This window comes from Brachyhypopomus gauderio, unplaced genomic scaffold (assembly GCF_052324685.1).
Source record: "Brachyhypopomus gauderio isolate BG-103 unplaced genomic scaffold, BGAUD_0.2 sc95, whole genome shotgun sequence".
NCBI lineage: Eukaryota > Metazoa > Chordata > Actinopteri > Gymnotiformes > Hypopomidae > Brachyhypopomus > Brachyhypopomus gauderio.
Window position 1 is genome coordinate 524,568 of NW_027506916.1, and position 25,075 is coordinate 549,642.

Sequence of the window (25,075 nt, forward strand, 5' to 3'; positions counted from 1 at the left end):
TAAATGTCATATATAAAAACTAATTTTATATGTTTATGTTCCTAATGTTATATATATATATATACTTAATGCTCAAAAAAATAAAGGGAACACTTAAACAACGCAATATAACTCCAAGTCAACCACACAACCTGGGGTGGGTTTCCCGAAACATTCATAGCGCTAAGTACTTCGTAACCTCGTATGAAACGTATGAGGTTAAGAAGTACTTAGCGCTAAGAACGTTTCGGGAAGCTCACCCCTGTTCAGTTAGGAAGCAACACTGATTGTGAATCAATTTCACCTGCTGTTGTGCAAATGGAATAGACAACAGGTAGAAATGAGAGGCAATTAGCAAGACCCCCCCTATAAAGGAGTGGTTTTGCAGGTGGGGACCACAGACCACTTCTCAGTACCTATGCTTTCTGGCTGATGTTTTGGTCACTTTTGAATGTTGGTGGTCCTTTCACACTCGTGGTAGCATGAGACGGACTCTACAACCCACACAAGTGGCTCAGGTAGTGCAGCTCATTCACGATGGCACATCAATGCGAGCTGTGGCAAGAAGGTTTGCTGTGTCTGTCAGCGTAGTGTCCAGAGGCTGGAGGCGCTACCAGGAGACAGTACACCAGGAGATGTGGAGGAGGCCGTAGGAGGTCAACAACCCAGCAGCAGGACCGCTACCTCCGCCTTTGTGCAAGAAGGAACAGGAGGAGCACTGCCAGAGCCCTGCAAAATGACCTCCAGCAGGCCACAAATGTGCATGTGTCTGCACAAACGGTTAGAAACCGACTCCATGAGGATGGTATGAGGGACCGACGTCCACAGATGGGGGTTGTGCTCACAGCCCAACATGGTGCAGGATGCTTGTCATTTGCCAGAGAACACCAGGATTGGCAAATTCGCCACTGGCACCTTGTGCTCTTCACAGATGAAAGCAGGTTCACACTGAGCACATGTGACAGACGTGACAGAGTCTGGAGACGCCGTGGAGAGCGATCTGCTGCCTGCAACATCCTTCAGCATGACCGGTTTGGCAGTGGGTCAGTAATGGTGTGGGGTGGCATTTCTTTGGAGGGCCGCACAGCCCTCCACGTGCTCACCAGAGGTAGCCTGACTGCCATTAGGTACCGAGATGAGATCCTCAGACCCCTTGTGAGACCATATGCTGGTGCGGTTGGCCCTGGGTTCCTCCTAATGCAGGACAATACTAGACCTCATGTGGCTGGAGTGTGTCAGCAGTTCCTGCAAGATGAAGGCATTGAAGCTATGGACTGGCCCGCCCATTCCCCAGACCTGAATCCAATTGAGCACATCTGGGACATCATGTCTCGCTCCATCCACCAACGTCACGTTGCACCACAGACTGTCCAGGAGTTGGCGGATGCTTTAGTCCAGGTCTGGGAGGAGATCCCTCAGGAGACCATCTGCCACCTCATCAGGAGCATGCCCAGACATTACATCAAAGTTGGATCAGCCTGTAGTGTGTTTTTCCACTTAAATTTTGTGTATGGCTCCAAATCCAGGCCTCAATTGGTTAATACATTTGATTTGATGATTTTTGTGTGATTTTGTTGTCAACACATTCAACTTTGTACAGATCAAAGTATTCAATGAGAATATATATATTTGTTTTTATAAACGCTGGTGTGTTTTTTCAACCACCTGAAACGTAAACGTTCACTCTTCAGGTAACACTGTACACCAAACATAGAACAAGGACATCAGATGTTAGTAAACGTGACCGCTGCAGCGATTCCAGTAAAGAAAATGCAGTAAAACATTCCAGATAGTTTAAACACGATACATCAGTATGTGTATTATATATAAATTGTATATTAGGAATTGAGACACCTAGTGGCAAATCACTGTAATGCCGCCATTCACAAAAGCAAAACTAAATACGGAAGTTACATGCAGTATACGGCCGCGTGCTGCTGCTTTCTTTAAGGTCTGTAAATATGTTTTAGGACGATTATTTGAGGATTACATGAAATTCGGTTAGCGTAATTAACCCTGGGAGGCTCTTGCAAAAGTAACTTAACCTTACACCTCCCATCCCTTGAATTCCACTCGTAAAGACTTTCTTTGTCTCATTTGTGAAATAAACAGTACTACGCTGGTTTTTGTTAGTTGTGCTGATAAAAATCGCGAACATTGATTATATTAAACGTCAAACCGAGCAACTATTGTCACATAATCGATTATGGTCGTGAGTAGGGATGTAAAAAGCGTGAAACAGCACTTCACCTACGGTAGCGCACTCCTCTTCTCGTCTTCTGCTGTCCGTTGGTCGCAGGTCGATGTTTCAATGGCATCTATTACACACCGTTAATTATTCACGATCACAGCGGTCTCCACACAACATAGACGCTATTAATACTACTACTACACTACTTAACACTACTACAATCACACGTAAGCTACTCATTACACATATTAGCCAAACTAAAAGCAAGTGTAGACTTGTGTAACATCTCAAATCTAACATGTACATAGTATACCACGAAACACTTGCATTAAGAGACATCTAAGCAGTGTTCATTTATTCATAGGCAGTAATAGAAAAATCGGTAATCATCCCTATTTCCTATATGCTTTTTCTTGTTTAGTCATGGAGACCCTACGTGAGAAGAAGCTCTTCTTCATTGATATTCTATCTGCCGATGCAAGCATTGTGTTGCAGTACGCTGAGCAACATGGCATCATTACCATACGAGAGTACAGAAGTCTTCATCACCCCAATCACACACAGGAGAATATCATCATCAATTTTCTTGACAAGTTGATAAACAAGGGGGAGGAGACATGTTGCTCATTCTTACAGCTCTTGCTCAACAAAGAGCTGCAGGAGACATTCCCCCAGCTTCAAGAGCTGTTTAACCCTCAACCTCCAGCACACACACAGGTGATCGCAAGCTCAGTAAGTTTCTTCACACTCGTTTTTCCATGTATTGTAAAGTTTCATGAGTCAGCTTAAAAATGTGTGTGCCTGACACTAGACCAAATGATAATGCTTCTTTACATTTTCCAGATCAGTGAATACAAAATATCCAGCACTCCTCGTGGTCTCTGTGTGATCATCAATAATGTGAACTTTAATCCAGTTTTCAGTGACCGTAAAGGATCTGATGTAGATGAAGGTTTGTAGCTCTGTTGGTATTTTCCTGAAGCCACATTCTTAATATCAAGTGAGCCCTAACCCTAAACCTACGTCCAAGGCTCTATCCCCATTCTGCATACTCATATAAATACCAAACTGATGCAAAACTATTTAAGAGACATGTGTGCTGGGTTAGGTTTAAAGACGTGTGCTGGGTTAGGTTTAAAGACGTGTGCTGGGTTAGGGTTAAAGACGTGTGCTGGGTTAGGGTTAAAGACATGTCTGCTGCTTGAGATTTCTTACAGTCAGGGTAGTTTATATTCCAAGTAGTCATCAAGGAAATGTTGATGGGAGATTAAATTATGAAAAAATTACAGAACAGTTGTATCAGTGTTTAGTACTGACTGATACTGATAGTAAAATAGTCCACTTCATATTAATTGGTGGTGTCATGGGAACCCTGGTACATGGTGTAGACTATAAATGTGGTGTAGTGTGACAGTTTTCTGTGAGTCGTCTTTGAGTGTCATAAGATACACATAAGTTACTCAGTGCATGTTTTAGTAGCCTGTTTGTGTTCTATAGCTTCTCTTACCGAGGTGTTCACCTGGCTGGGCTTCTCTGTGAAGGTGCACAGAGACCAGAGTGCACAGCAGATGAAGACTGTGCTGAGGGACCTGGCACAGAGGCAACACAAGGGCGACTGCTTCATATGCTGCATTCTAAGTCACGGTAGTGAGGAAGGTGTGAACGGGATCGATGGTGACACAGTCGTCTTTGAAGACATTTATCGGCCCTTCACGGCGACCTCGTGCCCGACCCTAGTCAATAAGCCAAAAGTCTTTTTCATCCAAGCCTGTCGTGGGAAGAAGATACAAGGACTTGTTCAAATTCAGGCCGACAACCTCGAGGTGGAGGAGGAGGAAGAGAAGGAGGAGGAGGAGGAGGAAGCCGACTTTGAATCAGATGCTGTTCGGTTCATTTGCATCCCAGATGATGGAGATTTCTTTGTAGCGCAGTCCACAGTTAAAGGCTTCTTCTCACTGAGGAACCCTCGCTCTGGTTCTGTGTTCATACAGTCTTTGTGTAAGCAGCTGAAAGCGCACTGTCCAAAGTAAGTGAGAATACAAACTAGTATTGGCTTAATTCTGTAAAAACATTGCCTTCACTAAAGATTGCTTTTTATCATCCTTTTCCAAGGTGTGAAGACATCCAGTCAATCTTGCTCTGCGTGAATGAGGAGGTCAGTCGAAACCTAAGGAAGGTGACAATCAATTCCAAGGTGGTGACAACCACACAGATGCCTGTTCAAAAGATGACCTTGAGGAAAAAGTTGGTGTTGCATGTACCCACCTAGTTCAGCTGGCCTGTCCTGTGTAGACCATTAGCATAATTTGTGAAGCCTTGCTGTTTTTTAACCTTTTTAACTGATTACCTCTTTTGCATTTGTGTATTGATGCAAATTCCTTTGGCTATAGTAACAATATAATTATTTTGGCTATAAAAAAACTATCACAACCTGTGTATTAGTGCTTCATTAACCCCCCCCCCCCCCCCCCAAAAAAAAAGTCTTCAGTACTTTATTTAGCATCTTCAGCCAGTGCTACAGTAGATGTCGAGCAGTTTGTCACCTTGAGCCCTTCTTCTTGTTGGTGTGTGGATTAGGGTTAGTGTCAGGTTTAGTGTTAGGGGTTAGGATTAGGCTTAGCGGTAGAGTTAGGATAGGATTTGTTTAGGATTAGGGTTAGCATTAGGTTAGGGTTACGTTAGGGTTAGACAGGCAGGTGTAGACGTATCTTGGCTATCGTAATCCCAGAAGCCATTAACACACTTTTGTGAATGTGTGTCCCCAAAGTGACTTTCAGTTCTGCATTACAAAGCAAATAGAGGCAGAGCAAAGCTAATAATGGCTCTGCTGGAGATAATATATTCAATACATCACATCAGCAGTGATTTACAGAGAATCAGTATAACTGAATAAATAAAGTAACTTCCGGGGCACACAAATGGGTCAAGTTAAAAAAATCAAAATCAAGTTCGGCACCGAATCCGTTTTTTAAATTTGCTATTTTTGTTTGGATCATCAAATAAAAAACAAAAAAATAAAAGCCTGGTTTGTTTTTTTGTTTTTATATTCAAAACAAAAAACAAAATAGTTTTTTTGATTTTCCGATTTTGATTTTCAGTTGAATATCAAATGAACGAATGATACACGGATTGTTATATAGCCTTGTTGGCAATGACAGAGGTCAGACGTCTTTTGTAAGTCTTCACAAGGTTGGCACACACCGTTGCTGGTATGTTGGCCCATTCCTCCATGCAGTTCTCCTCTAGAACAGTGATGTTTTGGGGCTTTCGGCGAGCAACACGGACTTTCAACGCCCTTATACATGCACGCTGGCAAGAAATATTTTAGCATACAACTGTATATGTAGAAGTCTTCAGTACTTTATTCAGAATTATTCTTAAGTGTGTCATGGGAGTTTTTGTAAGAAAAGAATCTGAATGTACGTAACAATATATGAAAATATATTTAAAGACATTCAAAGAAACAATCTTCTTTTATGCATTATTCAGTTATTTTTAAACATTTATACATTATTGAAATGGAGCATATTTAAGAATATATTCAGACATGTTTTCCAATCTCTTTCCAAGCTTTTTCATAATTATATAATGTACATACAACACAAGAGCACAAACACCCAGTAAATCATTCATAGCACATCAGTAATATGGTGACACTAATTGGATGGTTAGTGTTAACCCTAACATCCTAACCCGTATACCCTAACCTTCCGGTTGTACATGATGGTTAGGGTTAACCCTAACCCTCTGGTTGTGCATGATGGTTAGGGTTAACCCTAACCCGTAAACCCTAACCCTCTGGTTGTACATGATGGTTAGGGTTAACTCTGACCCTAACACCTTAACCCTCTGGTTGTGCATGATGGTTAGGGTTAACTCTGACCCTAACACCCTAACCCTCTGGTTGTACATGATGGTTAGTGTTAACGCTGACCCTAACATCCTAACCCTCTGGATGTACATGATGGTTAGGGTTAACTCTGACCCCAACACCCTAACCCTCTGGTTGTACATGATGGTTAGTGTTAACGCTGACCCTAACACCCTAACCCTCTGGTTGTACATGATGGTTAGTGTTAACTCTGACCCCAACATCCTAACCCTCTGGATGTACATGATGGTTAGGTTTAACTCTGACCCTAACACCCTAACCCTCTGGTTGTGCATAATGGTTAGGGTTAACCCTAAACCTAACACCCTAAACCTCTGGTTGCAACCATATGGAATAATGAGAGACAGGAATGAAGGCCTGTCAAAAGAAGCAACTTCCTGTCTAAGGTGTTGAGCACGACTCAGTCTAAGGTGAAGACCAGCTTCTTAGTCAGAGTATACCGAGGCTCAGGCATTTGCTTGCGGCCATTTAACATCTGGGCACTCACTTCTCGGTTCACCTTCGTCATAATGGACAGGACGTCTTCTTTGCTGGTATGGAAAAAAAATCATTACAATAAGTCAAGGCTACAAAGGTATATAAACACAGACAGACACCTCCATAAGAATGAAGCATGAACCCACCTACACCAGACATCAGGAGTGAATATTAGGGATATCCCAATCTGATCTCAGATCAGTGCCAGGGCCGATCAAGGCCTATGAATTATTTGATCAGGTGTGAACGCTATTGGCTTTACCAAAGATATTTGGACATCTGACATTTCACCAATGTCATTACCAGTGTTGCGAATAACGTCGTCATTTTGTCAGTAACGGGATAATATAATTAGTTACTTTTCCTGTCGTTACAACGCCGTTTACGTTACTGGTCATTAAATGCGGTGCGTTACTATATATTGATATACTAATGCGAGCGGACCGCTGCCCAGGCTAGTGAGGAGTAACAGATCCCGATAGGTCACAGTTCTCGGTGTAACACCTGTTTAACTTAACAAGTCAGTAAGCGATTGGCTAAGGCAGCGTTATGATAGCCAATCAGAGCCAGTGTTTTTACACGCGCGCTGAAGCATGCGAGTGACACGACACAAACGGAGAAGAGGCCGAAATGGCGTCAGGTGCAAGCCGAAGAAAACTAGAACTTTCAAGGCGATATAAACATTATTTAAGAAAATACTTGAAGTTCCAGAACGTCTACCAGACTGGGTATTTGATTTATTTAATTAAGAATAGAGGTTTGATTGTTAAGTTTACTTCTGTTGTAAACAAACCAGTTGTCTCAGGTTGAGAGAATTTAATTTAATTTCATAGATGTAAATGCACTTTATATAGTGTAACTGTTTACTTTTGCTTTTTTTCCCCAAGGTTTTGGGATTTTAAAGGATTTTATCCTGCACTGGTCTGTGGATGTGCAATAAATATCAAAAGTTAAACAATTTTCTGATCTACTCATTTCAACTGACTGTGAAAACTGCTTAAAAAAAACTTAATTAATTGGCATATAACCTTTTTTTTAACTGTAACTCAAATAGTTACTTTCCCTGGTAACAAGTTACTTTTATTATAGAGTAATTCAGTTACTAACTCAGTTACTTTTTTGAACAAGTAGTGAGTAACTATAACTAATTACTTTTTTAAAGTAACGTTCCCAACACTGGTCATTACCTGGACATCTCACGCTTGGTAAATATGTGCAGTAGATGAGTATGTAAAACACGTAACTGACAAGATGTTGAATAGTTGGTTTAAGTGGATAGCATATATTGCCTAATGTTAAATCAAATGCAAGTCACTGGTATCAATCATTTAAAAACTATTTTTTTCTTTTTAGTTGTTAATTTTTAATGTAAATTTTGTTCTGTTCATCGTTAGATTTTTCTTAAGTATTCATTTTTTAAATCTATTTTCAAATACAAAGATAATCTGAGGCATGCTAAGTATGTTTACAGAGGTACCACAGAGAAAACAATCCCTAGATCAGACACTACAGCACAGTACTGGAGAACGCGCCATCCCTAAATCAGACACTACAGCACAGTACCGGAGAACGCACCATCCCTAGATCAGACACTACAGCACAGTACTGGAGAACGCGCCATCCCTATATCAGACACTACAGCACAGTACTAGAGAACACGCCATCCCTATATCAGACACTACAGCACAGTACTGGAGAACGCGTCATCCCTATATCAGACACTACAGCACAGTACTGGAGAACGCGTCATCTCTAAATCAGACACTACAGCACAGTACCGGAGAACGCACCATCCCTAGATCAGACACTACAGCACAGTACTGGAGAACGCGCCATTCCTAAATCAGACACTACAGCACAGTACCGGAGAACGCATCATACCTAGATCAGACACTACAGCATAGAACACGCCATTTCCCTTGCTAGCTGCTACTGCAAACAAGTTCCTCTGTCTGCTACAGCTGAGATGCTAATTTTCCTCAAAAATAACCTTCAATTTGAAGTGAGAGCAGAAGTATTAGATAAAAACTATAGTGCAGCTGTCAGAAACAAGAACTGTCCTTCCTTCATAATAAGTGTCACTTTAAGAACTGTCCTTCCTTCATAATAAGTGTCACTTTAAGAACTGTCCTTCCTTCATAATAAGTGTCACTTTAAGAACTGTCCTTCCTTCATAATAAGTGTCACGTTAAGAACTGTCCTTCCTTTATAATAAGTGTCACTTTAAGAACTGTCCTTCCTTCATAATAAGTGTCACGTTAAGAACTGTCCTTCCTTCATAATAAGTACCACGTTACTATTTTGATATTCAGGCTTTACTGGAAAACTGCTACTCCAATAAGTAGAGACTTATTTTGTTTTTTCTTATTCAAGGTAGGCTGCTACTCCACTTTTAAGTGGAACTGACATTTCTGTTTTTTTTTTCGTTCTGATTTTGTTCTGGAACATTTTAGTGTCGTTTTTACTATAATTAGATTTTTTTCTGCAAATGTAATTGCATCATTTCAAAGTGGTTTTGTGATATATTACTAATTTTGAGTGTTTTAGTTTTACTACTGCAATGATGCATTATGTCAAATTTACAAAAAATATATTTATAAAGACGTTAATTTGTTCACTGTTATTTTGTAAAGATAAATATTAAGCATTGGCGAATCTTTTTCTTAATGCACTGCTGAGCTATTCAGTTGAAAAGCATATATGTTACAATGTTTTTAAAAACTTATGCAAAAGTATTATGTAGGACAATACATGTACTGGACTTATACATCTTATATGCGTTATACGTGTTATGTGTTGTGTTATGTCTTATATGTTATATGTTTTTATTACTTTGTATCACTGGAATGGTGAATACCTTATATTCCCCTGAATAATAGTTTTTAAAGACATTCTGCAAATATCCTCATATCCATATATATATATATATATATATATATATATATATATATATATATATATATATATATATATATATATATATATATATATATATATTTTTTTTTATCCCAAATTCTTTCATTTATACTGAAGTACCCAACTTCATGAGAAGCACTTTTCAGTCACATTTTTATTAATCCCTTCCTTCCTCTTCCTCACCTGCGCAGGCCGAGCTCCAGCTGTCTACAGAGCGCCTGGATGAAGATGGTTCCATTATCCACATGGCGAAATGACTTGCAGTACTCCACTGTTGCCATGCCGATCAGGAAATCTGCTTCAAGGGGAAGGCTGCTGAATCCGACACTCTTGGCATCTTCCTCGTGTCTGTCCTGACATGGACCAGCAGAATCCTCCTGGAGGTACACACCCTTCTGGTACGAATCACCCTGACACGCCTGGATGAAGAACACTTTGGGCTTGCCCAGTAGTGCAGAACAACAAGCAAAGGGCAGAGTGAGGTCACGGATTGACACTTCATTGCCGTCTGTACCAAAGACGGTTCCTCTGCCTCCATGAGAAAGGACACAGCAGACAAACGCGTCCATTTGGGAGTGGTCTTTCTTTGCAAACTCCTGCACCACTTTGCACATTTCCGAACTACACAGATCCGTCTTCACCTCTGGCACAAAATACATCTTGGAAAACAGTTCAGAGAGATCTTCTAAGGGAGAGAGACAACAATGTGTTTAAATCGAACCGTGCAACAGACTAAAAGAGAGAACGTCTAAAGGTTATTCGGGTATAATTTGGAAATGGTATACTCTAAAAATAATGCTGATGAACATGTTGGACCCAGTGCTATATTATTCTATTTAGGTCTTGGACTCATCATACTTGCATCTCTGTGGGTCCCTCGTCGATTTTGGAGTTCACATTTCTGGAAGTCATAGTTATTGATGATCAAACAGTGTCCACGAGGCCGTCGTTTCAAAGGATAAACGTCGCTCATCTACAGTGACAAAAAGATTATACTATATTAACTTTGTCAATGCTTTTGCATTTGAAATCAAGGAATACACAGAAAGTGTGTGTTTTATATCACTGAGGAAACTGAAACAATTCTTTCAACCTCTTCTGGTGTGTCTATTACAGACGACTCCTCAGCATCTGTGATCACCCTATCTGAAATGAAAATAGAGTGATTTAGGTGAGAAGCTGAAGAATGAGAAGAGAAGCTGAAGAAGAGATAGAGAGAGAGGGGGGGACACTTGGGAGAGAATAATGTTCTGTGAGAGCTCCTATATTATTATATTGCCTTCTGAAATAATAAACTTAGTTTAGAAGAACTCTGTTCCAATTTGAGCTCTGAAAATCAATCACCAAAAAACGAATATGTTTATATTCTAGACAAGACATAAAAATCAATATTATAACACCATATAACATACATATAGGTATAACAATAAATTCCACAGCAAGTTTTGTGCTCAATGGAAAAGCAAGTAGACTTTCTTCGCAGTTAAAAAAATCCATCAAATTTGAGATTCGTATTAACTATTTAAAACGGCAAATTTAAACTAAACATCCAAACAAGAGCACTAAAGGTTTGTAAATATGTAAAAATGACCAACCATAACTCACTCCAGTCTACAGTGCTGGTCTGCAAGGAGCTGAAGATAGAAATAACCCACACCAGCTGTGGAACTGTGGAACCACCCTCCCACCACGGACTTGTGCTAACGGGCCGCCCAATGGAGGATGGGTTCCCTTTTGAGTCTTGGTTCTCCCAAGGTTTCTTCCTAATCCCCACCCTATAGGGAGTTTTTCCTCGCCACTGTCGCCTTTGGCTTGCTCATTAGGGATCTGGACCCATATGATTGTAAAGCTGCTTTGTGACAACGTGTGTTGTGAAAAGGGCTATATAAATAAATTTGACTTTTGACTTTTTTTTGACACCAGCTGGTCCTGAGGCCAGAGGCCATTAAAAACACCAAAGAGTCACACACCTAACCCTAACCCTAGACCTGAGGATCTACAGTAACCCAACCTACCCCACACAGTAGTCGCCTACATTTTCCTCTTTTCCTTCATTTGTTTTGGCAATCATGTAACTTATAACATGTCAATAAAGCATTGAACTGAATGCGAGGGTAGACTTACTTGACTCATAACTATAATTGGGTTGCCTGATACCTTTCCTGTTCTTGAAGTCCTCTACCTTACTGGCCAGCTGTTTGTCACATTTGTTTAAAACATTTATCAGTTCAGACAGGTTGTCTTCCCCGAGCGCCTGTATCTTCTCCATCTCAGCCACAACTTCAAGAAATGTCTACAGTATTCAAAGGAAATGAGGGAACAATGCAAGGAAAATAAACAACTATGCAAAATAACTCATAATATGCATAGTGTTCAAAATAACGTGTAATTTTCTGATAATGGACTTCTTACACAAAGAGGATTTACATATTTTATAAACCAATAAGGCACAATATACTTACAGCAGAATCCCCCATTTTAGCTTTAGGTAACGCATTCAGAAGAAACTTTATAGCACGAAGGTTTTCATCTGTTATGGCTTCAGACAGTTCGTAGAGCATCTTTCTAGAACACAAAAAAGGAAGGATGAGTTAAGCAGATACAGCATGGAGAAACAGCATTTCACTTTATGTTTATCATTTGTGCTACGAAAGCAAAAGAAAACCTGAAAATATATATTGTGATTTTAAAGTTTGAAAGACTGATCTCAGTAAATACACAGAACAAACATCCACCTCTGATAAATTAAAATACTGTGGTATGTTTATTCATGAAAAAAATGTGTCCATGTTTACCTGTATGATGAAACACCACAGTTGGAATCCCGTCGGGCTTGTAGCCTCTTGCTTACTTCTGCTTTGCTGGTGCCCAAAGTGACAAGTAAGTCACAGCGTTGGATGGTATACAACAGTTCAGCGAGTAAGTGCCCCTCCCCAAGCAAATCCTGTTCTTCCAAACGCTGAAAAAGATCTTTAGCGTCCTTCACTGTCTCCAGACGCTTCCTGCCAACGAAGTCCATGCAGAGGAACTTGAGTGCGGCGACCTCGCTCCTCACCAGCTCCTCGTCAATCTCGTGAAGTTTTCGAAGGTCCATCTGGAACATGACAGACAGTTGGGGTTGGGATTGGAATTATTGTTAGAACATCACAGACAACCTTCGCAGCAAAAGTAGTTCAAATTGTCCAATAGGTCTAAAGAGTGGTCTGAAACAGTATGATCGTTTTAAGTTTAAGCTTTTCCATTTCGGTCTTCAACTAAACAGACGCTGCATCTCCAGAGACATCCACAGCAAACTACAGTTTAATTAATATACATAACTACCTGTTTAACATAAATGTTGCTGGCTAAGTTAAACATCTGTCTGTCTGTCTGTCTATCTTAGTCATAATTGTCACTTTGTCACTTTATCTTGCTTGCTCTCCTAGCTAGCCTGAAAAAAGTTTCTATAACTATTTATATATTTATATTTTCCAGATACAAACGTAGCTTAGGCATAACTAGGACTCGTTTACCAACAGTTTGCGTATATATTCCTTTAAATTGTTAAATATTTCAAACCAGATTGCAAGTTAACCAAGTGGACTGACCGCGTAGCATTAGCATTTGTGTTAACGGCTAGCTATCCAAGGAACTACCTAACAAACTACGCAAAATTTGAATCTAAAACATTGCTAGCTAGCTTGGCTGAATGTAGTTAAGTTAGCCAAAGTACTTTCTTACCTTCTTATTAAAAGTAGATTTAATCGGTTAGCGTTTAGATGTCAAATCCAGTTACACGTAAAAAGAATATTTCTACGTCAACTAACCCACTACACTCCAACAGAAACTTCCAACAGTACTTTCGGTTTCTACAGGAACAAGTGGACTGTGCGTCTCTGACGCCCCCTAGTGGCTGACTGCAAAACATCCTTTAGGGAAGGGCAGTGATAACGAACTTTCATGGCAAATTACACATCTAAAACATTTCTTGGCAATAGTCTTCTGTTGAATCTATTGAGATTCTTAACCCATGGGCCACATTTGTACGCCACAGTTGTAAGGCCAAAGTTGTACCAAAGGCCAAAGTTGTACGAAAATATAACACAGACTTTATTAAATATGGTTTTATGAACGGAGGAGCTATATTTTCATTTATATTTTATTACATTTATATTTGTAGTTTATTTAATTTAAAACATTTTGAATGTATTTATTTTACAGAAACTACTACTACTGTTATTGTTTATCACTAATATGACTGAATTATATATTCATAATATGACATACAATATGATACTAATATGACATATCACATATTTATCACTAATATGAAGAGCAGTTTCTGGTTCTACCATGCAAAAATTTTAAAAGGCTATATTTTAATTTGCACTTTATCAAATTTATTTTTACAGTTTTTTTATTGAAACATTTACATCAAACATTTTGAATTTTCAAATTCACAATTTTATTTATTGAATTGTCTATTTTTGTTATGTTAAAAAACCTATTTTGTGTTGATAAGCCTGAGTGGTCTGTTGTATTTTTTCAAATAATTGTTATGGGGAGGTTGCAATATAAAAAAATGTGTGTAATAATCATGTCTTATGATTATTTGACAGGAGTGTTACTTTTAAACTGTAAGTGTATTTAATTTAGTTATAATGCAAATACATACAGAGCACACCCTCTCATTCCCTGTCACTCCTCCCGTCTCAGTCGCCTGAATATTAACACCTGCACCTAATCGGTTCAGGACTGTATTTATTCCCACAGGTGGCGCTGTCCAGTGCTGCGCATTCAACCTGCACCATCGCCTCTCGTCGTGGGACACCTAGCCCTGTCTGCTGACTATCATTGCCCGTTTGCTTCTCGTTGCCTTTTTTTCTTGTGTCGTGCATATCGAGTCGTTTCTGCCTTGTGGCCCGAGTATTTCTGTTGGTTTGTTATTATGGATAATAAACCCGGTCATTCTCAGCCCATGCCTCCGGCTGCTTCTGTCTCGACGTCCCAGACGTCACAGCCACGAACCCCTGCTATAAGCTACACTCACGATAATGTTTCTCCCAGGGGCGTCGCCGGGGTGGGCTTCAGCCCCGAACGATTATCCAGTAGCCCCGAACCTTTTCGCTCAGCTGAGGAGGCCAATACCGCTGTGAGAATAGGAAATCTCTTAACGCCAATCATATTGCCGCTTCAAGGATAAAGTTCCGCCTTTCAGGAGAAACAGCCAATCAGCTTGCTGGTTTGCGGGCGCACATGCGCTCTAGCCATTTTTGGCTGCAGGTTGCAGATAGCTGACAGTGAAAGAAAATGGATATACGGCGTTTTTTCAAGGAGAAAGGTAACGGTAGTGAACTATGTAAACTGTGATGACATTGTTTGTGGAGCTATCTGATAGCTGGTTAAAAACACACAGATCAAACCCACTGTGTGCTTAATAAAATGCAGCTTGTCACTAGTCAGCTTCGAAATTAGTTAGCTAACCTAGTTAGTTAACCTATCTAGCTAGTTAACCTAGATAGCTTAGGTAGTGAAGGTTTGAGAAAAAAAAACTTATATAGCTAGTTATGTTATAGCTAGTTATAGTTATAGTTAGTATGTTCAACATGCCCTGATGTACCTGATAAGCTAATAACTATTTCATTTTTAAATTGTGTTTAATAATTTAGGATTGTAGGACTGTAAGCTATAATGAATGAAAATCCATTTAGTTAACTAGCAGTTAAACCAAAATCTAGCCAAAATTTAGTACAATACTTTATGATTGTAGTTTAAAGCAGTTTCTTAACCCTGGTCACTGCCCTAAAATTGTGTGTTTTCCACTGGAGCCAACTGATCAGCTAATAAACAATCCTTTATTGAGTTTACACAGCACAGCATATCACCACTTACTTTATCAAATGCTTTTAAAAGAAAACTTTAGAATATGCATAAATGAATGAATGTTGCAAAAAATAATTTACTTTTAATAGTTGAGGGTTAGGGTTTGTTAGTTTGTTCAAATCTCAAGTATTGTGGTGTAATTTATTTCCTAATACAAACAAAGAGAACTTGAGAGGAGAGAACTGGAGAGGAGAACAGAGGACAGGAGAACAGAGACCTGGAGAGGAGAGAACAGGAGAGGAGAACAGACAACAGGAGAGGAGAACAGAGGACTAGAGAGGAGAGCAGAGAACAGGAGAGGAGAGCAGAGAACAGGAGAGGAAAGAGGAGAGAACAGGAGATGAGAACAGAGTAGAACTGGAGAGGAGAGGAGATGGGAGAAGACAATACAAGCGGTATGGAAAACAATGCCTAATAAACACATTATTAATAAAATACACATGTTTTTAGTATGAAGACTAGCAAAATAATGCCAGATGTAGTTTGTTTTAGCAGTCTTTTGTATTTAAAATATTGTTTCCAGCTTTATTTTAAGCATGCTTTCCTGAATTACTATTTAACAGGGTAGAAGAGAGGGTGGAGAGCGAGGAAATATGAAATGTGGAGAGACCTGAAATGAACTGAACTGATCAGGACTGGACTGATCTAAAGAAAGAACAGGTTAGGAGAAGAAAGACTGTGCAAAAACTAGTGGTGGGCCGTTAACAGCGTTAACGGCGTTCGTTAATTTGATACTCTTATCGGGCGACAGAGATGGGGACTCGAGTTTGGGACTCGGACTCGAGTCGCACTTAAGTCGCATATACAGTGACTTCAGACTCGACTTAGACTTGCATTCAAAAGACTTGCGACTCGACTTGGACTCGTGATTTGAGACTCGTGAACAATCTTTTATTTGTAATGTTCTTTTGTGTTTCATTTGACAACCTTTCCTCCGCCTGTCTGTATGCTTTTTACTTCCCGCTGACGTAACATTCTCGGAGCGCGGACCCTCGCGCCGGTCGCGACGCGTCAAGTATTTCGCAAGTGACCGTTGCGCGCGACTCCGCACACGCGTACCTGGCCCTGCGCTCGCCGCAAAACATCGCGATCATGGCGGCGCTGGTGAGGACGCTCGCTTCTGTACCACCATTCATAATAAGTTTTGGGTACAAAACAAGTACAAGTAGCAAATAGAAGAGCAGCAAACTGCAGCGTGTGTGGCATAAAAATACTGGACGCTGGTTCCACCACATCTAATTTTATTCGCCACCTGAAAACCCACCCGGAAAGGTTAGTCGCTGCCTGAAAGGTTATTAGCAATATTGCAATATTGGTATTGACTTGCCAACAGTGCATCAGTAGAGAGGGTGTTCAGTCATGGAGGCCTCATAATGCGCCCTCACCGAGCCAGGCTAGGTGCAAGTACCCTGTCAATCCTGATCTTTTAAAAATGTAATGCGTTAGTTGCATAAAAAGTTTCCTTGTATTAGACACTGAAAGACACCTTGAAGTTCAAATAGATTGTGTTTGATCCAGTTCATTAGGAGACAAATAGTTGTTGCTGCAGGGCTTTTTATGTCAGAATCATTATTATTGTAAAATTTGAATTCTGTTTTTAATTTTTATTTTATAATCACTAATTTGGTTGCTATTTTCTTTATATGCAGACCTTTCATATATATGTGATTTTTTTATTTCACAGCCCTCCTTTATCTTTTAGAACAAAATATAGCAGATGTTCAACTGAAAGAAAAGAATATTGTATCCAGAAAAATGTCAGTTTTGTAAGAAAAATACTTTTTGGAGAAAAATACGGATACAAAATTTATCTGGAAAACATTTGTGTGTGCATGCGCACTTTTAAAAATTGTATTTCTTCATTTACCAGTTTAAGCTATTATACATCAGAAGTGTCATAACAGACCATTACAACTATACAGTGATTTGCGACTACAGTCAGTGGCGGAGCTAGACTTTTATCCTTGGGGTGGCCAGAGGGTGGCCAAAGCTATTTTAGGGGGTCCATAGACTATGACAATGTATATTTAAGAAAAGCATTCATTTGCAACCAAAATCTGTAAATGTTATACTTTTCATATCAAGTACATCTTAAGCACGCAGGAGATCAGATTTGTGTATGAAATTTGCAGTTTTTTTAACAATGTGCAAAATGTACAACATGTCAAAGTAAAAACACAGATGTGCTACTTCTGGCATATCTGGCAGTTAAATGTGTTCAGTTCAGTCCAAATATACGAAATAGGAAAGTTGCTTTCAGCATTCCCTCGATCAGTGAGTGACTGTTTTTGAAATAATTTATTGCACTTGAGTACATATTTTCAGTAACTTACATCACTGATACGGTTACACAAACTTAAGTCGGGGCAAAGAAACCACTGTTTATGTAATGTGTAGTATATTATTTTTCCTAGAAAATGGTCTTTTTTTTACTATTTATTTATTTGCAATATGTAAAATTATAATATAATTCATTCATAATATTACATGCACCTACAAAGTTTAAAAAAAATGGAAAATGTTTTATAAGCTGCACCGGGCTAAAAGCCGCATATATCTACTGAACTGAAGACATTTAACTGAACTGAACCTGATCAGTTTCTGAACCTGTAGCATTTCACATGCGACAGTTTTTGCTTAGAGCTGGTGTTGTGGGGCATTCCGACAACCCTCGTTTATCTGCATAAAGACGCTACAGATTATATTGTCGATTTATACATAAATAAGAGCTAGACTTTAATTATCCATCACAGCAAATGGCATTATCTATGTCCAAAGACACACTGGCTCAAGGGTGTTGATTATTTAAAATAAAATACACACTGGCTATACCGAAGTTCACCTCTGACCACGACATCGCAGTATTACGTCTAAATATCTAGTTAGGACAAAACAAGTGTGCTCAATGAACTAAGTTAGTCACTGCAACTCCCGAATATCATCTGTAGCGTCTTTATGCGTGTGCAAACGAGGGGACTTGGAATTTGTCACAACACGTTCGTTTGAAAAAAATTCTCCGTCGTGCCTGCTGCTTGCATGTGCTAAATGAAATTGAGCATTGAGTATTATTACCGATTACAAAACGCAACAGGCTCTCAACAAGATGTTCGATGCGGTGACATGTCAGTCATCTGGGGGGGCACTTGGGGTGGCCAATCAGAATTCAGGGGGGTCCAGTGCCACCCCGGCCCCTGCTTTGGCTCCGCCTATGACTACAGTGTCACTCAAATATTTGGGACTTGACTTGGACTTGAGAACAAAGACTTGAGACTTGACTTGGACTTGAGGTCAAAGACTTGAGACTTGACTTGGACTTGAGGTCAAAGACTTGAGACTTGACTTGGACTTGCAAAAAATGACTTGTGAGCATCTCTGTCGGGCGATATAAAAATTATCGCCGTTAATCTATTCTTAAAGTTGGGTTGGGAACTGGGTCAAAATGGGTAAGCAAACTATGATGACTTTCAACTTGATAGTTTAGTTCGGCTGTATTCCTAACCAAATTGCACAGTAGGGGCGAGAACGAGTTTTTAAACCTGTGAATTACAAATCGTACGTGTTTTTACATGGATGCAGCCACGAAGTCGCCAGGATTGCTTCATGGAAAATTCATGTTTAGGAACGTAAAGTGTTACCGGAGCGGAGCTCGGAGCGGTCGTTTTCTGCATGGTCCTAGTGCTAGATTCGTCGCTATTTAAATATTTCTTTTTAACCGTTAAAACTACAGAGGACCAAAACTGACTTTTGAGAATTACGGCCGTGAGGTTAAATGTTGGCTTACATTTCAAATATCATGTTTAGCTGAATAAACATGTTATTTAATGTACAGTATATAGGCTTACAAATTCATGTTTAACTGAATAAACCGTTGAACACGAGTAGCCTCCATTTTATTGAGCATGTTGTTTTTTCTTCAAGTATCAAAGTAGAACAGCTTCCTCAAGCAGTCATTGATGCATTTTGGAAACAGGAGATGAGCCCCTGGTCTAATGCACCCTCTGTATTAAGAAACCCTATCTCAAAAACTGACTTTTAGTCATTACTTGGGTAGCACGCATATGAGCCATTTTAATATAGATTAATCTAGATTAATTTCAAGATTTCAGTGAGATTAATCTAGATTTAAAAAATTAATCTATGCCCACCCCTAGCAAAAACATACAGGCTAGATAATAAGTAATTCTTAAAGAGTATTAATTGTGTAGACCCCTTGGCAGTAATAATTATTAATACGTCTTTCAATAATTTGTTTCAGTGTGTCAAAAGGTAAAAGAACAATTTAGAAACAAGTGAATTGTTTACATTATTACACAGTTGCATGAAATCCATTGTTGACATACTGTTTTTCATACTTTATTGAGGAATGGATGTACTGAAGGAATATACCTGGTCCATGTCCTTTAGTAAAAGTTCACTATCTTTAGGTAACAAACAGTCATTCTGCAGAATTTGTGCACCCTTTGTTAAATTTATATATAATTAATTGGACTGAGCCCCGGATCTTTACATACCCAGGCAACGCCCCTGGTTTCTCCCAATATATTTCTTTATGTATTTACATAATTGGTTGCCGCTTGTCTCTGGTGTGTGTGAGTGGTTGTGTAAGACTGGCACCTGTGTTGAATAACTTGTAAAGCAACCTTGGGTATCTTGAAAAGTACTATATAAATTGAACATTCATTCATTCATTCATTTACAGATGGGTGTCTTTATTTTGTCTGGATAAAACAACATATGTCTAATTTATTCGCCAACTTATTCACACAAAAAAGTTGCATGTGTTTTAATGTGGTTTGTGTGTGAAATTGTAACTGAATATTGTGTGTGCCTGTATAATTAAATTTAGTCCTGTTGGTGACACCATAGTTTGCACCATTTGGAGATCTTTACAAATTTAGCCTGCGGGTGTGAGTGATTAGATGCTGCTTTATTTGAGACTAAACGCATAGATTCTATCTCAGATTGCATTTCAATCAATCAAAATTTGTTTATATAGTGCTTTTTACAGCAGTTGTTGTCACAAAGCAGCTTTACAAGTGTCTGAGTCCTAGCCCCCAGTGAGCAAGACAAGAGCGACAGTGGCAAGGACAAACTCCCTATGATGATGGGGATTAGAAACAAACCTCGGGAGGACCAAGACGGGGGAACGTTCTGTTTTCATTCCACATCTGGTTGGCTGGCGAGCTGAATTTTTCAAGTACCCGTCGCTGCAGAATCATTATGAACTAACTTTCACATTCGTGCTTGTTCACAAATGAACGGCAAGTGTGTAAATAAGAATAGCTATTTAGGACGGCAACAGTGATTTGAAATGGCTGATCTGATACAACTCCTGCGTAGTGCAGTTACTTCAGACCAATGAAAACACGGCGGTGGGAGGAGTTGGATCTAGATCAGCTCCACCCCCTGGACATCCAGCTCCACCCCCTGGACTTTCGCTTCTGCAGCGACGGGTGTCTCGAATCTTGTAAATGTATTTTGCAAGCAGCTGCAAAAGCGAGATCTTCTACATAGGTAAGGTAGCGATTTGCTGTACATAGCAATGATGAATGTAGCTTGAAATCCTAAGGTGTTTGATGAAGAAGCATAAAAAAAATTGATGGCTAAATTAACGCTATTTTACAATATCGCTCACTATAATAGTGTTTGTACATCTAGGTTCTAATGTAGTCTGTATCTTGCTAGCTTGCTAACGCTAATTGTCATGTAGATGATGGTGATGAAGATAAGGAAGCTTGAAACCCTGAGGGGTTTGATTCCTTTGATAAAGTATAAAATAAAAGGTTGGCTAAGTGAATGTTATTTTACAATATCGCTCACTATAATACTAGACGTACATAGCTAGGTTCACTTTTAGGCACGATGTGTGCTTATAGCTAGCTGGCTAGAAGCTACTTCTGTGCAAAATTCATGTAAATGATTCATTATAAAATAGTCACGATTCTTTTCTTTTTTCACAAAGAAAACTCTTCCCGAGGAGTCTATTTACCGTGTATACTAGGGGTGTATTCAACTAAGGATTTTCATAGTTGAATCTGATTCGTCAGCTTTTCCCTTTAGTCGACTAATAGTCGAATCGGGTTTATTTTTATTTTTTTTTATTTAGAGCACCTTAAACGGGATCCCGTTTAAGTTGTTGTCACAAAGCAGCTTTACAAGTGCCGAGTCCTAGCCCCCAGTGAGCAAGCCAAAGGCGACAGTGGCAAGGAAAAACTCCTTGAGAGGAAGAAACCTTGAGAGGAACCAAGACTCAGGGGGGGAACCCATCCTCCTCTGGCCGACACCGGTCACCATGACAACAACAACAATATAGACAGAATGTAAAAGATGCAATAATGTCCATTTAGACAGAATATAAGCTATGTAAGGTTTGCCAGATAAAGTGGGCAGTGCTTGATTTTGAATTTCTTTAATTTGTTCAATATAAGTCGGAAGCACCGTTCTATCTCCTGTTATGAAATTTTTTTTAAATTCATTCCTGTATGTATTTCTTACTCAATATTACAAATCTACCTAATGAGGTCAAGCCATTAGAAGGCCAGTGATTACCTTCTGTTATGTAAATTTATTAGGTAAGCATGCGTCCTGCTTACAAGACCATAAGCTAAGTGTTATTTTATAAGACAATGACAAAGGCACTGAAGTTGCAGCTCAAACTGATAAATGAATCTCACTGTTACACAATTGTACTGGTTCCCGAGCATCCTCTTTAGTGCAGTAAGTGATGAAGGCATAACCACTGTTCATGCCACTGAGGTAGTCCATCTTTAGGTGCCGATCCCATATATAGGCCCTGCTTTGTCAAACACAGGAACCTGCTCATCCTCAAAAAGGTTCTCAGCCTATAAGTCTCTGTGTACAATATGTTTTTGGTGACAGTATTGCACCGCAAACACAATCTGTGTGTGTGTTGCATATTTGGTTAACGTAATGTCTGTTTCCCGTGTCGAGTCAAATTAAGTTAAATTCACTTCACAGACCTGATCTGTGTCTGCCAATATGGAGTGCCTGACAATGTCATTGTCCCCAAGATCTTTGTCTGTGGCCACATCCTGTACAATCTTCACACCAACAGCCATGTTTTCACTTATCTCCCCAGAATCTCCACGGAACCCAAAGACTCGTGGTTTCCTGCACGCTGTTCTGTGTACTTTACTCTCATAAACCTCATATGGTTACTTCTTTGATCACATTCACAAACATTTCTCTAATTTTTATGAAAATTTTAGATTTGTTTATAAATTCACCTTGTCTATCTTTGAGAATCTTGTAGCATTTCCATGATATAATCACGCATGAAAATGAGTCGGGGGTTAAAAAGGTGAGAAGATTTTGAGGGTGGTACAGCGACAGGTGACGGCACGTGGATAGGGCGACGCGGGTGGGGGGTTGCTGCGGGTGGTACAGGGGTACGCCAACAGGTGATGCCGAATATAGTAAAATCCATAATAGTAAAAATACCAAAATTAAAGCAATACTGAAAAGTGGCCACCATATATACAACCAGCTTTGTTCACTCACACTGTTTTTCAGTGTTCCGCAGGGGCCAAACACACATCACATGCATCTTGTGCTGTCCATATTTTATTAAGAAGTGAACAATAATAATTGAACCATTAAACATAGAGATACTAAACATAATACATGTCAGACGTGATATTCAGACACTGTCAGACAACACAAGCACAACATTGAGACACTATACACTCATATGAATTACATTTTTTTTTTTTTTTTACCAGGGTCGCCAGTCTCTCCAAGGCTCTTTTCCGCTGCATGGACACATGCCTCAGCCTTGCCTGCTGCTTCTTTTCGTCAGCCTGCTTCTTCGCCTGCTGAGCGCTACACGTATGTCCATATCCTCTGTGCTGCAGCTCTCTCTAAGTTTCTTGTTTTATGTGGCTGCTGCGTTGTTTATGTTGTGGCACATGATGCGATCCACCTCTCTACATTTTACATCGCTGCGCTCGAACATTTGCACAGCCGTCTGCCCCCTGGACTGCAGGACATATTTCACTGTCTGGGTGGCGTTGAAGGTCTCCACATTCATGTTGCCACTGCGCTGATCTATTATCTCATTCATTAAGCTAAAGGAGGATTCCACTCTTGGTCCGTTGAAGATTGACAAGCAGCATTTGGCTAGTGCACTGAGGGCGGGGTACTTACCTGGCTGGTGAAAGACATGACCCCACCAGTCCACCATCCCATCTCCCTCCTTGTACCTGGGCAGGGTCAGATCAACACTGAATCAATGTTGGGTGTAAGTAAAATCAGTGCAGCAATGTTGGGTGTAAGATTTTTTCCCGCTTACCTCTTTAACTGAATTGTTACCTGTGAGTGTCCTCGCAGGACAGGGTCCAGTGCAGAGAGGGCGATTAGAGTTGGACTATCCAGGGAGAGTTACTTTTGGAGGTAAACTGCAGTGGTGATGTAGGCTTTTCTGACGCTAGATAACATAACCTTGGGCCAAAGAGTACTCAGCCAAAAGTTTTTGGTTTACTCTCTGAAGGGACTGAGCTCCTCTGACTTGGAACAAATGTAACATTATTTAAGTCTCAAAAACAATTTAGAAAATCATGCAGGTGATGTCTGGTGCTTACAGCATGTTTGGGATTCTGGCTCCTGAATGTGTCAGCCTCCTGTCCCTATATGTCCTCGAGGCAGCAGCATGTGATCCTCCAGGACCAGCTACCTTAGCGCCGTGGGAGATAGCTGCATATAAATTACCTTAGTAATGTGTTCTGCCTTCAAAAAGCATGCCAAGTAGGCCAGTAAAAGCTCGAGCTGCCGATCATGAAGCTTATGGACCAATGCCTGGCTGCCCTGTACATGGAAACTAATTCTTAGGAAATGGAACAACTTAACATTGAATGTGCATACAGTTGCAGTAAAAATGTAGTACAGTTGAACAAATTTATTCAACGCACAAGGCTGTAAAGGCTTTTAGGCAATTCAATGTATATTTTTAGAATAGAATAGAATAGTCTTTTATTGTCGCTGAGGAAACAATGTTAGGAACAGTGTTGCAGCAGTGAAATTGGGTTGGCATCCTCTTTCCAAGGCAGAAGTTTACAAAAACTTACAAAATACAAAATAAGTTAGCAAGTAAACACTAAAATAGATTAAATAGACATATGTACATTTGCATTTTAAATAGTTTATAAAGTGATATGTACTCTTGGGGGGGGGGGGGGGGGGGGGGGGGGCTTTGGTCAACACTGAGTGAGTCTTTGTTTATTGCAGGGGATTGATGGCTTTCACAGCCTGGGGGTAGAAACTGTCTCAGTCTGTTTGTTTTCGTTTTTAATTGTCTAAACCTTTTCTTGGAGGGGAGGGCGGAGAACAAGAAATGTCCAGGGTGATTAAAGTCCATTGAGATGCAGATGGCTTTTTTCTGAAGACGGCTCCTATAAAGGTCACTGAGGGGGTTAAGTGAGGTGCCCAAGATTTTTTCTGCCTCTTTTGACCACTTACTGCATGTCTTTCTTGTCCTGTGATGTGCAGCTGGTGAACCAAACTGCAGCAGTATGTCAGAAGGCTTTCAATGGTGGCCTTGTAGAAATTGATCCGCAACTGTAAAGGGAGGTGCGCTTGTTGAAGCTTCCTAAGAAAGTGCAGTCTCTGTTGTGCTTTTTCCCACTAGGTGTCTGGTGTTGGTAGCCCAGGTGAGGTCCGCAGAGATGTGCACTCCCAGAAACTTAAAGCTCTCCACTCTCTCAACCTCTGCTCCATTAATGTAGAGAGGTGTTGTTTCGGTG

General features: G+C 40.0%; 3 protein-coding genes and 1 long non-coding RNA gene across 7 annotated transcripts in view; 2 read left to right on the forward strand and 2 right to left on the reverse strand.

The window, feature by feature from the left end:
* dytn (dystrotelin) overlaps window positions 1-2,443 on the reverse strand; it is a 26,853-nt gene extending 24,410 nt beyond the window's left edge. Inside the window, exon 1 of one of the 2 annotated variants that reach the window (XM_076992622.1) lies at window positions 2,234-2,440. In XM_076992622.1, the coding sequence (XP_076848737.1) occupies window positions 2,234-2,297 (64 nt within the window). In that variant the 5' untranslated portion in view covers window positions 2,298-2,440. Of the gene's footprint in view, window positions 1-2,233 lie in introns of both variants that reach the window. The other variant, XM_076992621.1, reaches the window with a different exon arrangement.
* Window positions 1,852-6,417, forward strand: casp20 (caspase 20, apoptosis-related cysteine peptidase). Of its 3 annotated transcripts, none has more exons than XM_076992627.1 (5): window positions 1,852-1,930; window positions 2,592-2,902; window positions 3,014-3,122; window positions 3,668-4,196; window positions 4,283-6,417. In XM_076992627.1, exons 2-5 carry the CDS (start codon window positions 2,594-2,596, stop codon window positions 4,437-4,439), a joined length of 1,104 nt encoding a protein of 367 aa, XP_076848742.1. In that variant the 5' UTR covers window positions 1,852-1,930; window positions 2,592-2,593; the 3' UTR covers window positions 4,440-6,417. The 3 variants fall into 3 exon arrangements, with proteins under 3 accessions (XP_076848742.1, XP_076848741.1, XP_076848740.1); XM_076992626.1 differs by lacking the exon at window positions 1,852-1,930 and adding an exon at window positions 2,035-2,397 and having other exon boundaries at window positions 2,592-2,887; XM_076992625.1 differs by lacking the exon at window positions 1,852-1,930 and adding an exon at window positions 2,050-2,397.
* On the reverse strand, window positions 5,511-13,328 carry LOC143496468 (caspase-8-like). The gene is made up of 8 exons (XM_076992623.1): window positions 13,176-13,328; window positions 12,251-12,549; window positions 11,918-12,020; window positions 11,580-11,748; window positions 10,549-10,601; window positions 10,314-10,428; window positions 9,639-10,140; window positions 5,511-6,592 (listed from the first exon to the last, which is right to left on the reverse strand). The coding sequence occupies exons 2-8, from the start codon at window positions 12,547-12,549 to the stop codon at window positions 6,463-6,465; spliced, it is 1,371 nt and encodes a 456-aa protein (XP_076848738.1). The 5' UTR covers window positions 13,176-13,328; the 3' UTR covers window positions 5,511-6,462.
* A 1,366-nt stretch (window positions 13,329-14,694) lies between these two features.
* Window positions 14,695-24,514, forward strand: LOC143496473 (uncharacterized). Its single transcript, XR_013125607.1, has 3 exons — window positions 14,695-14,775; window positions 23,060-23,165; window positions 23,405-24,514. It is a non-coding gene; the product is annotated as an uncharacterized LOC143496473 (long non-coding RNA).
* The last annotated feature ends 561 nt before the right edge of the window (window positions 24,515-25,075 follow it).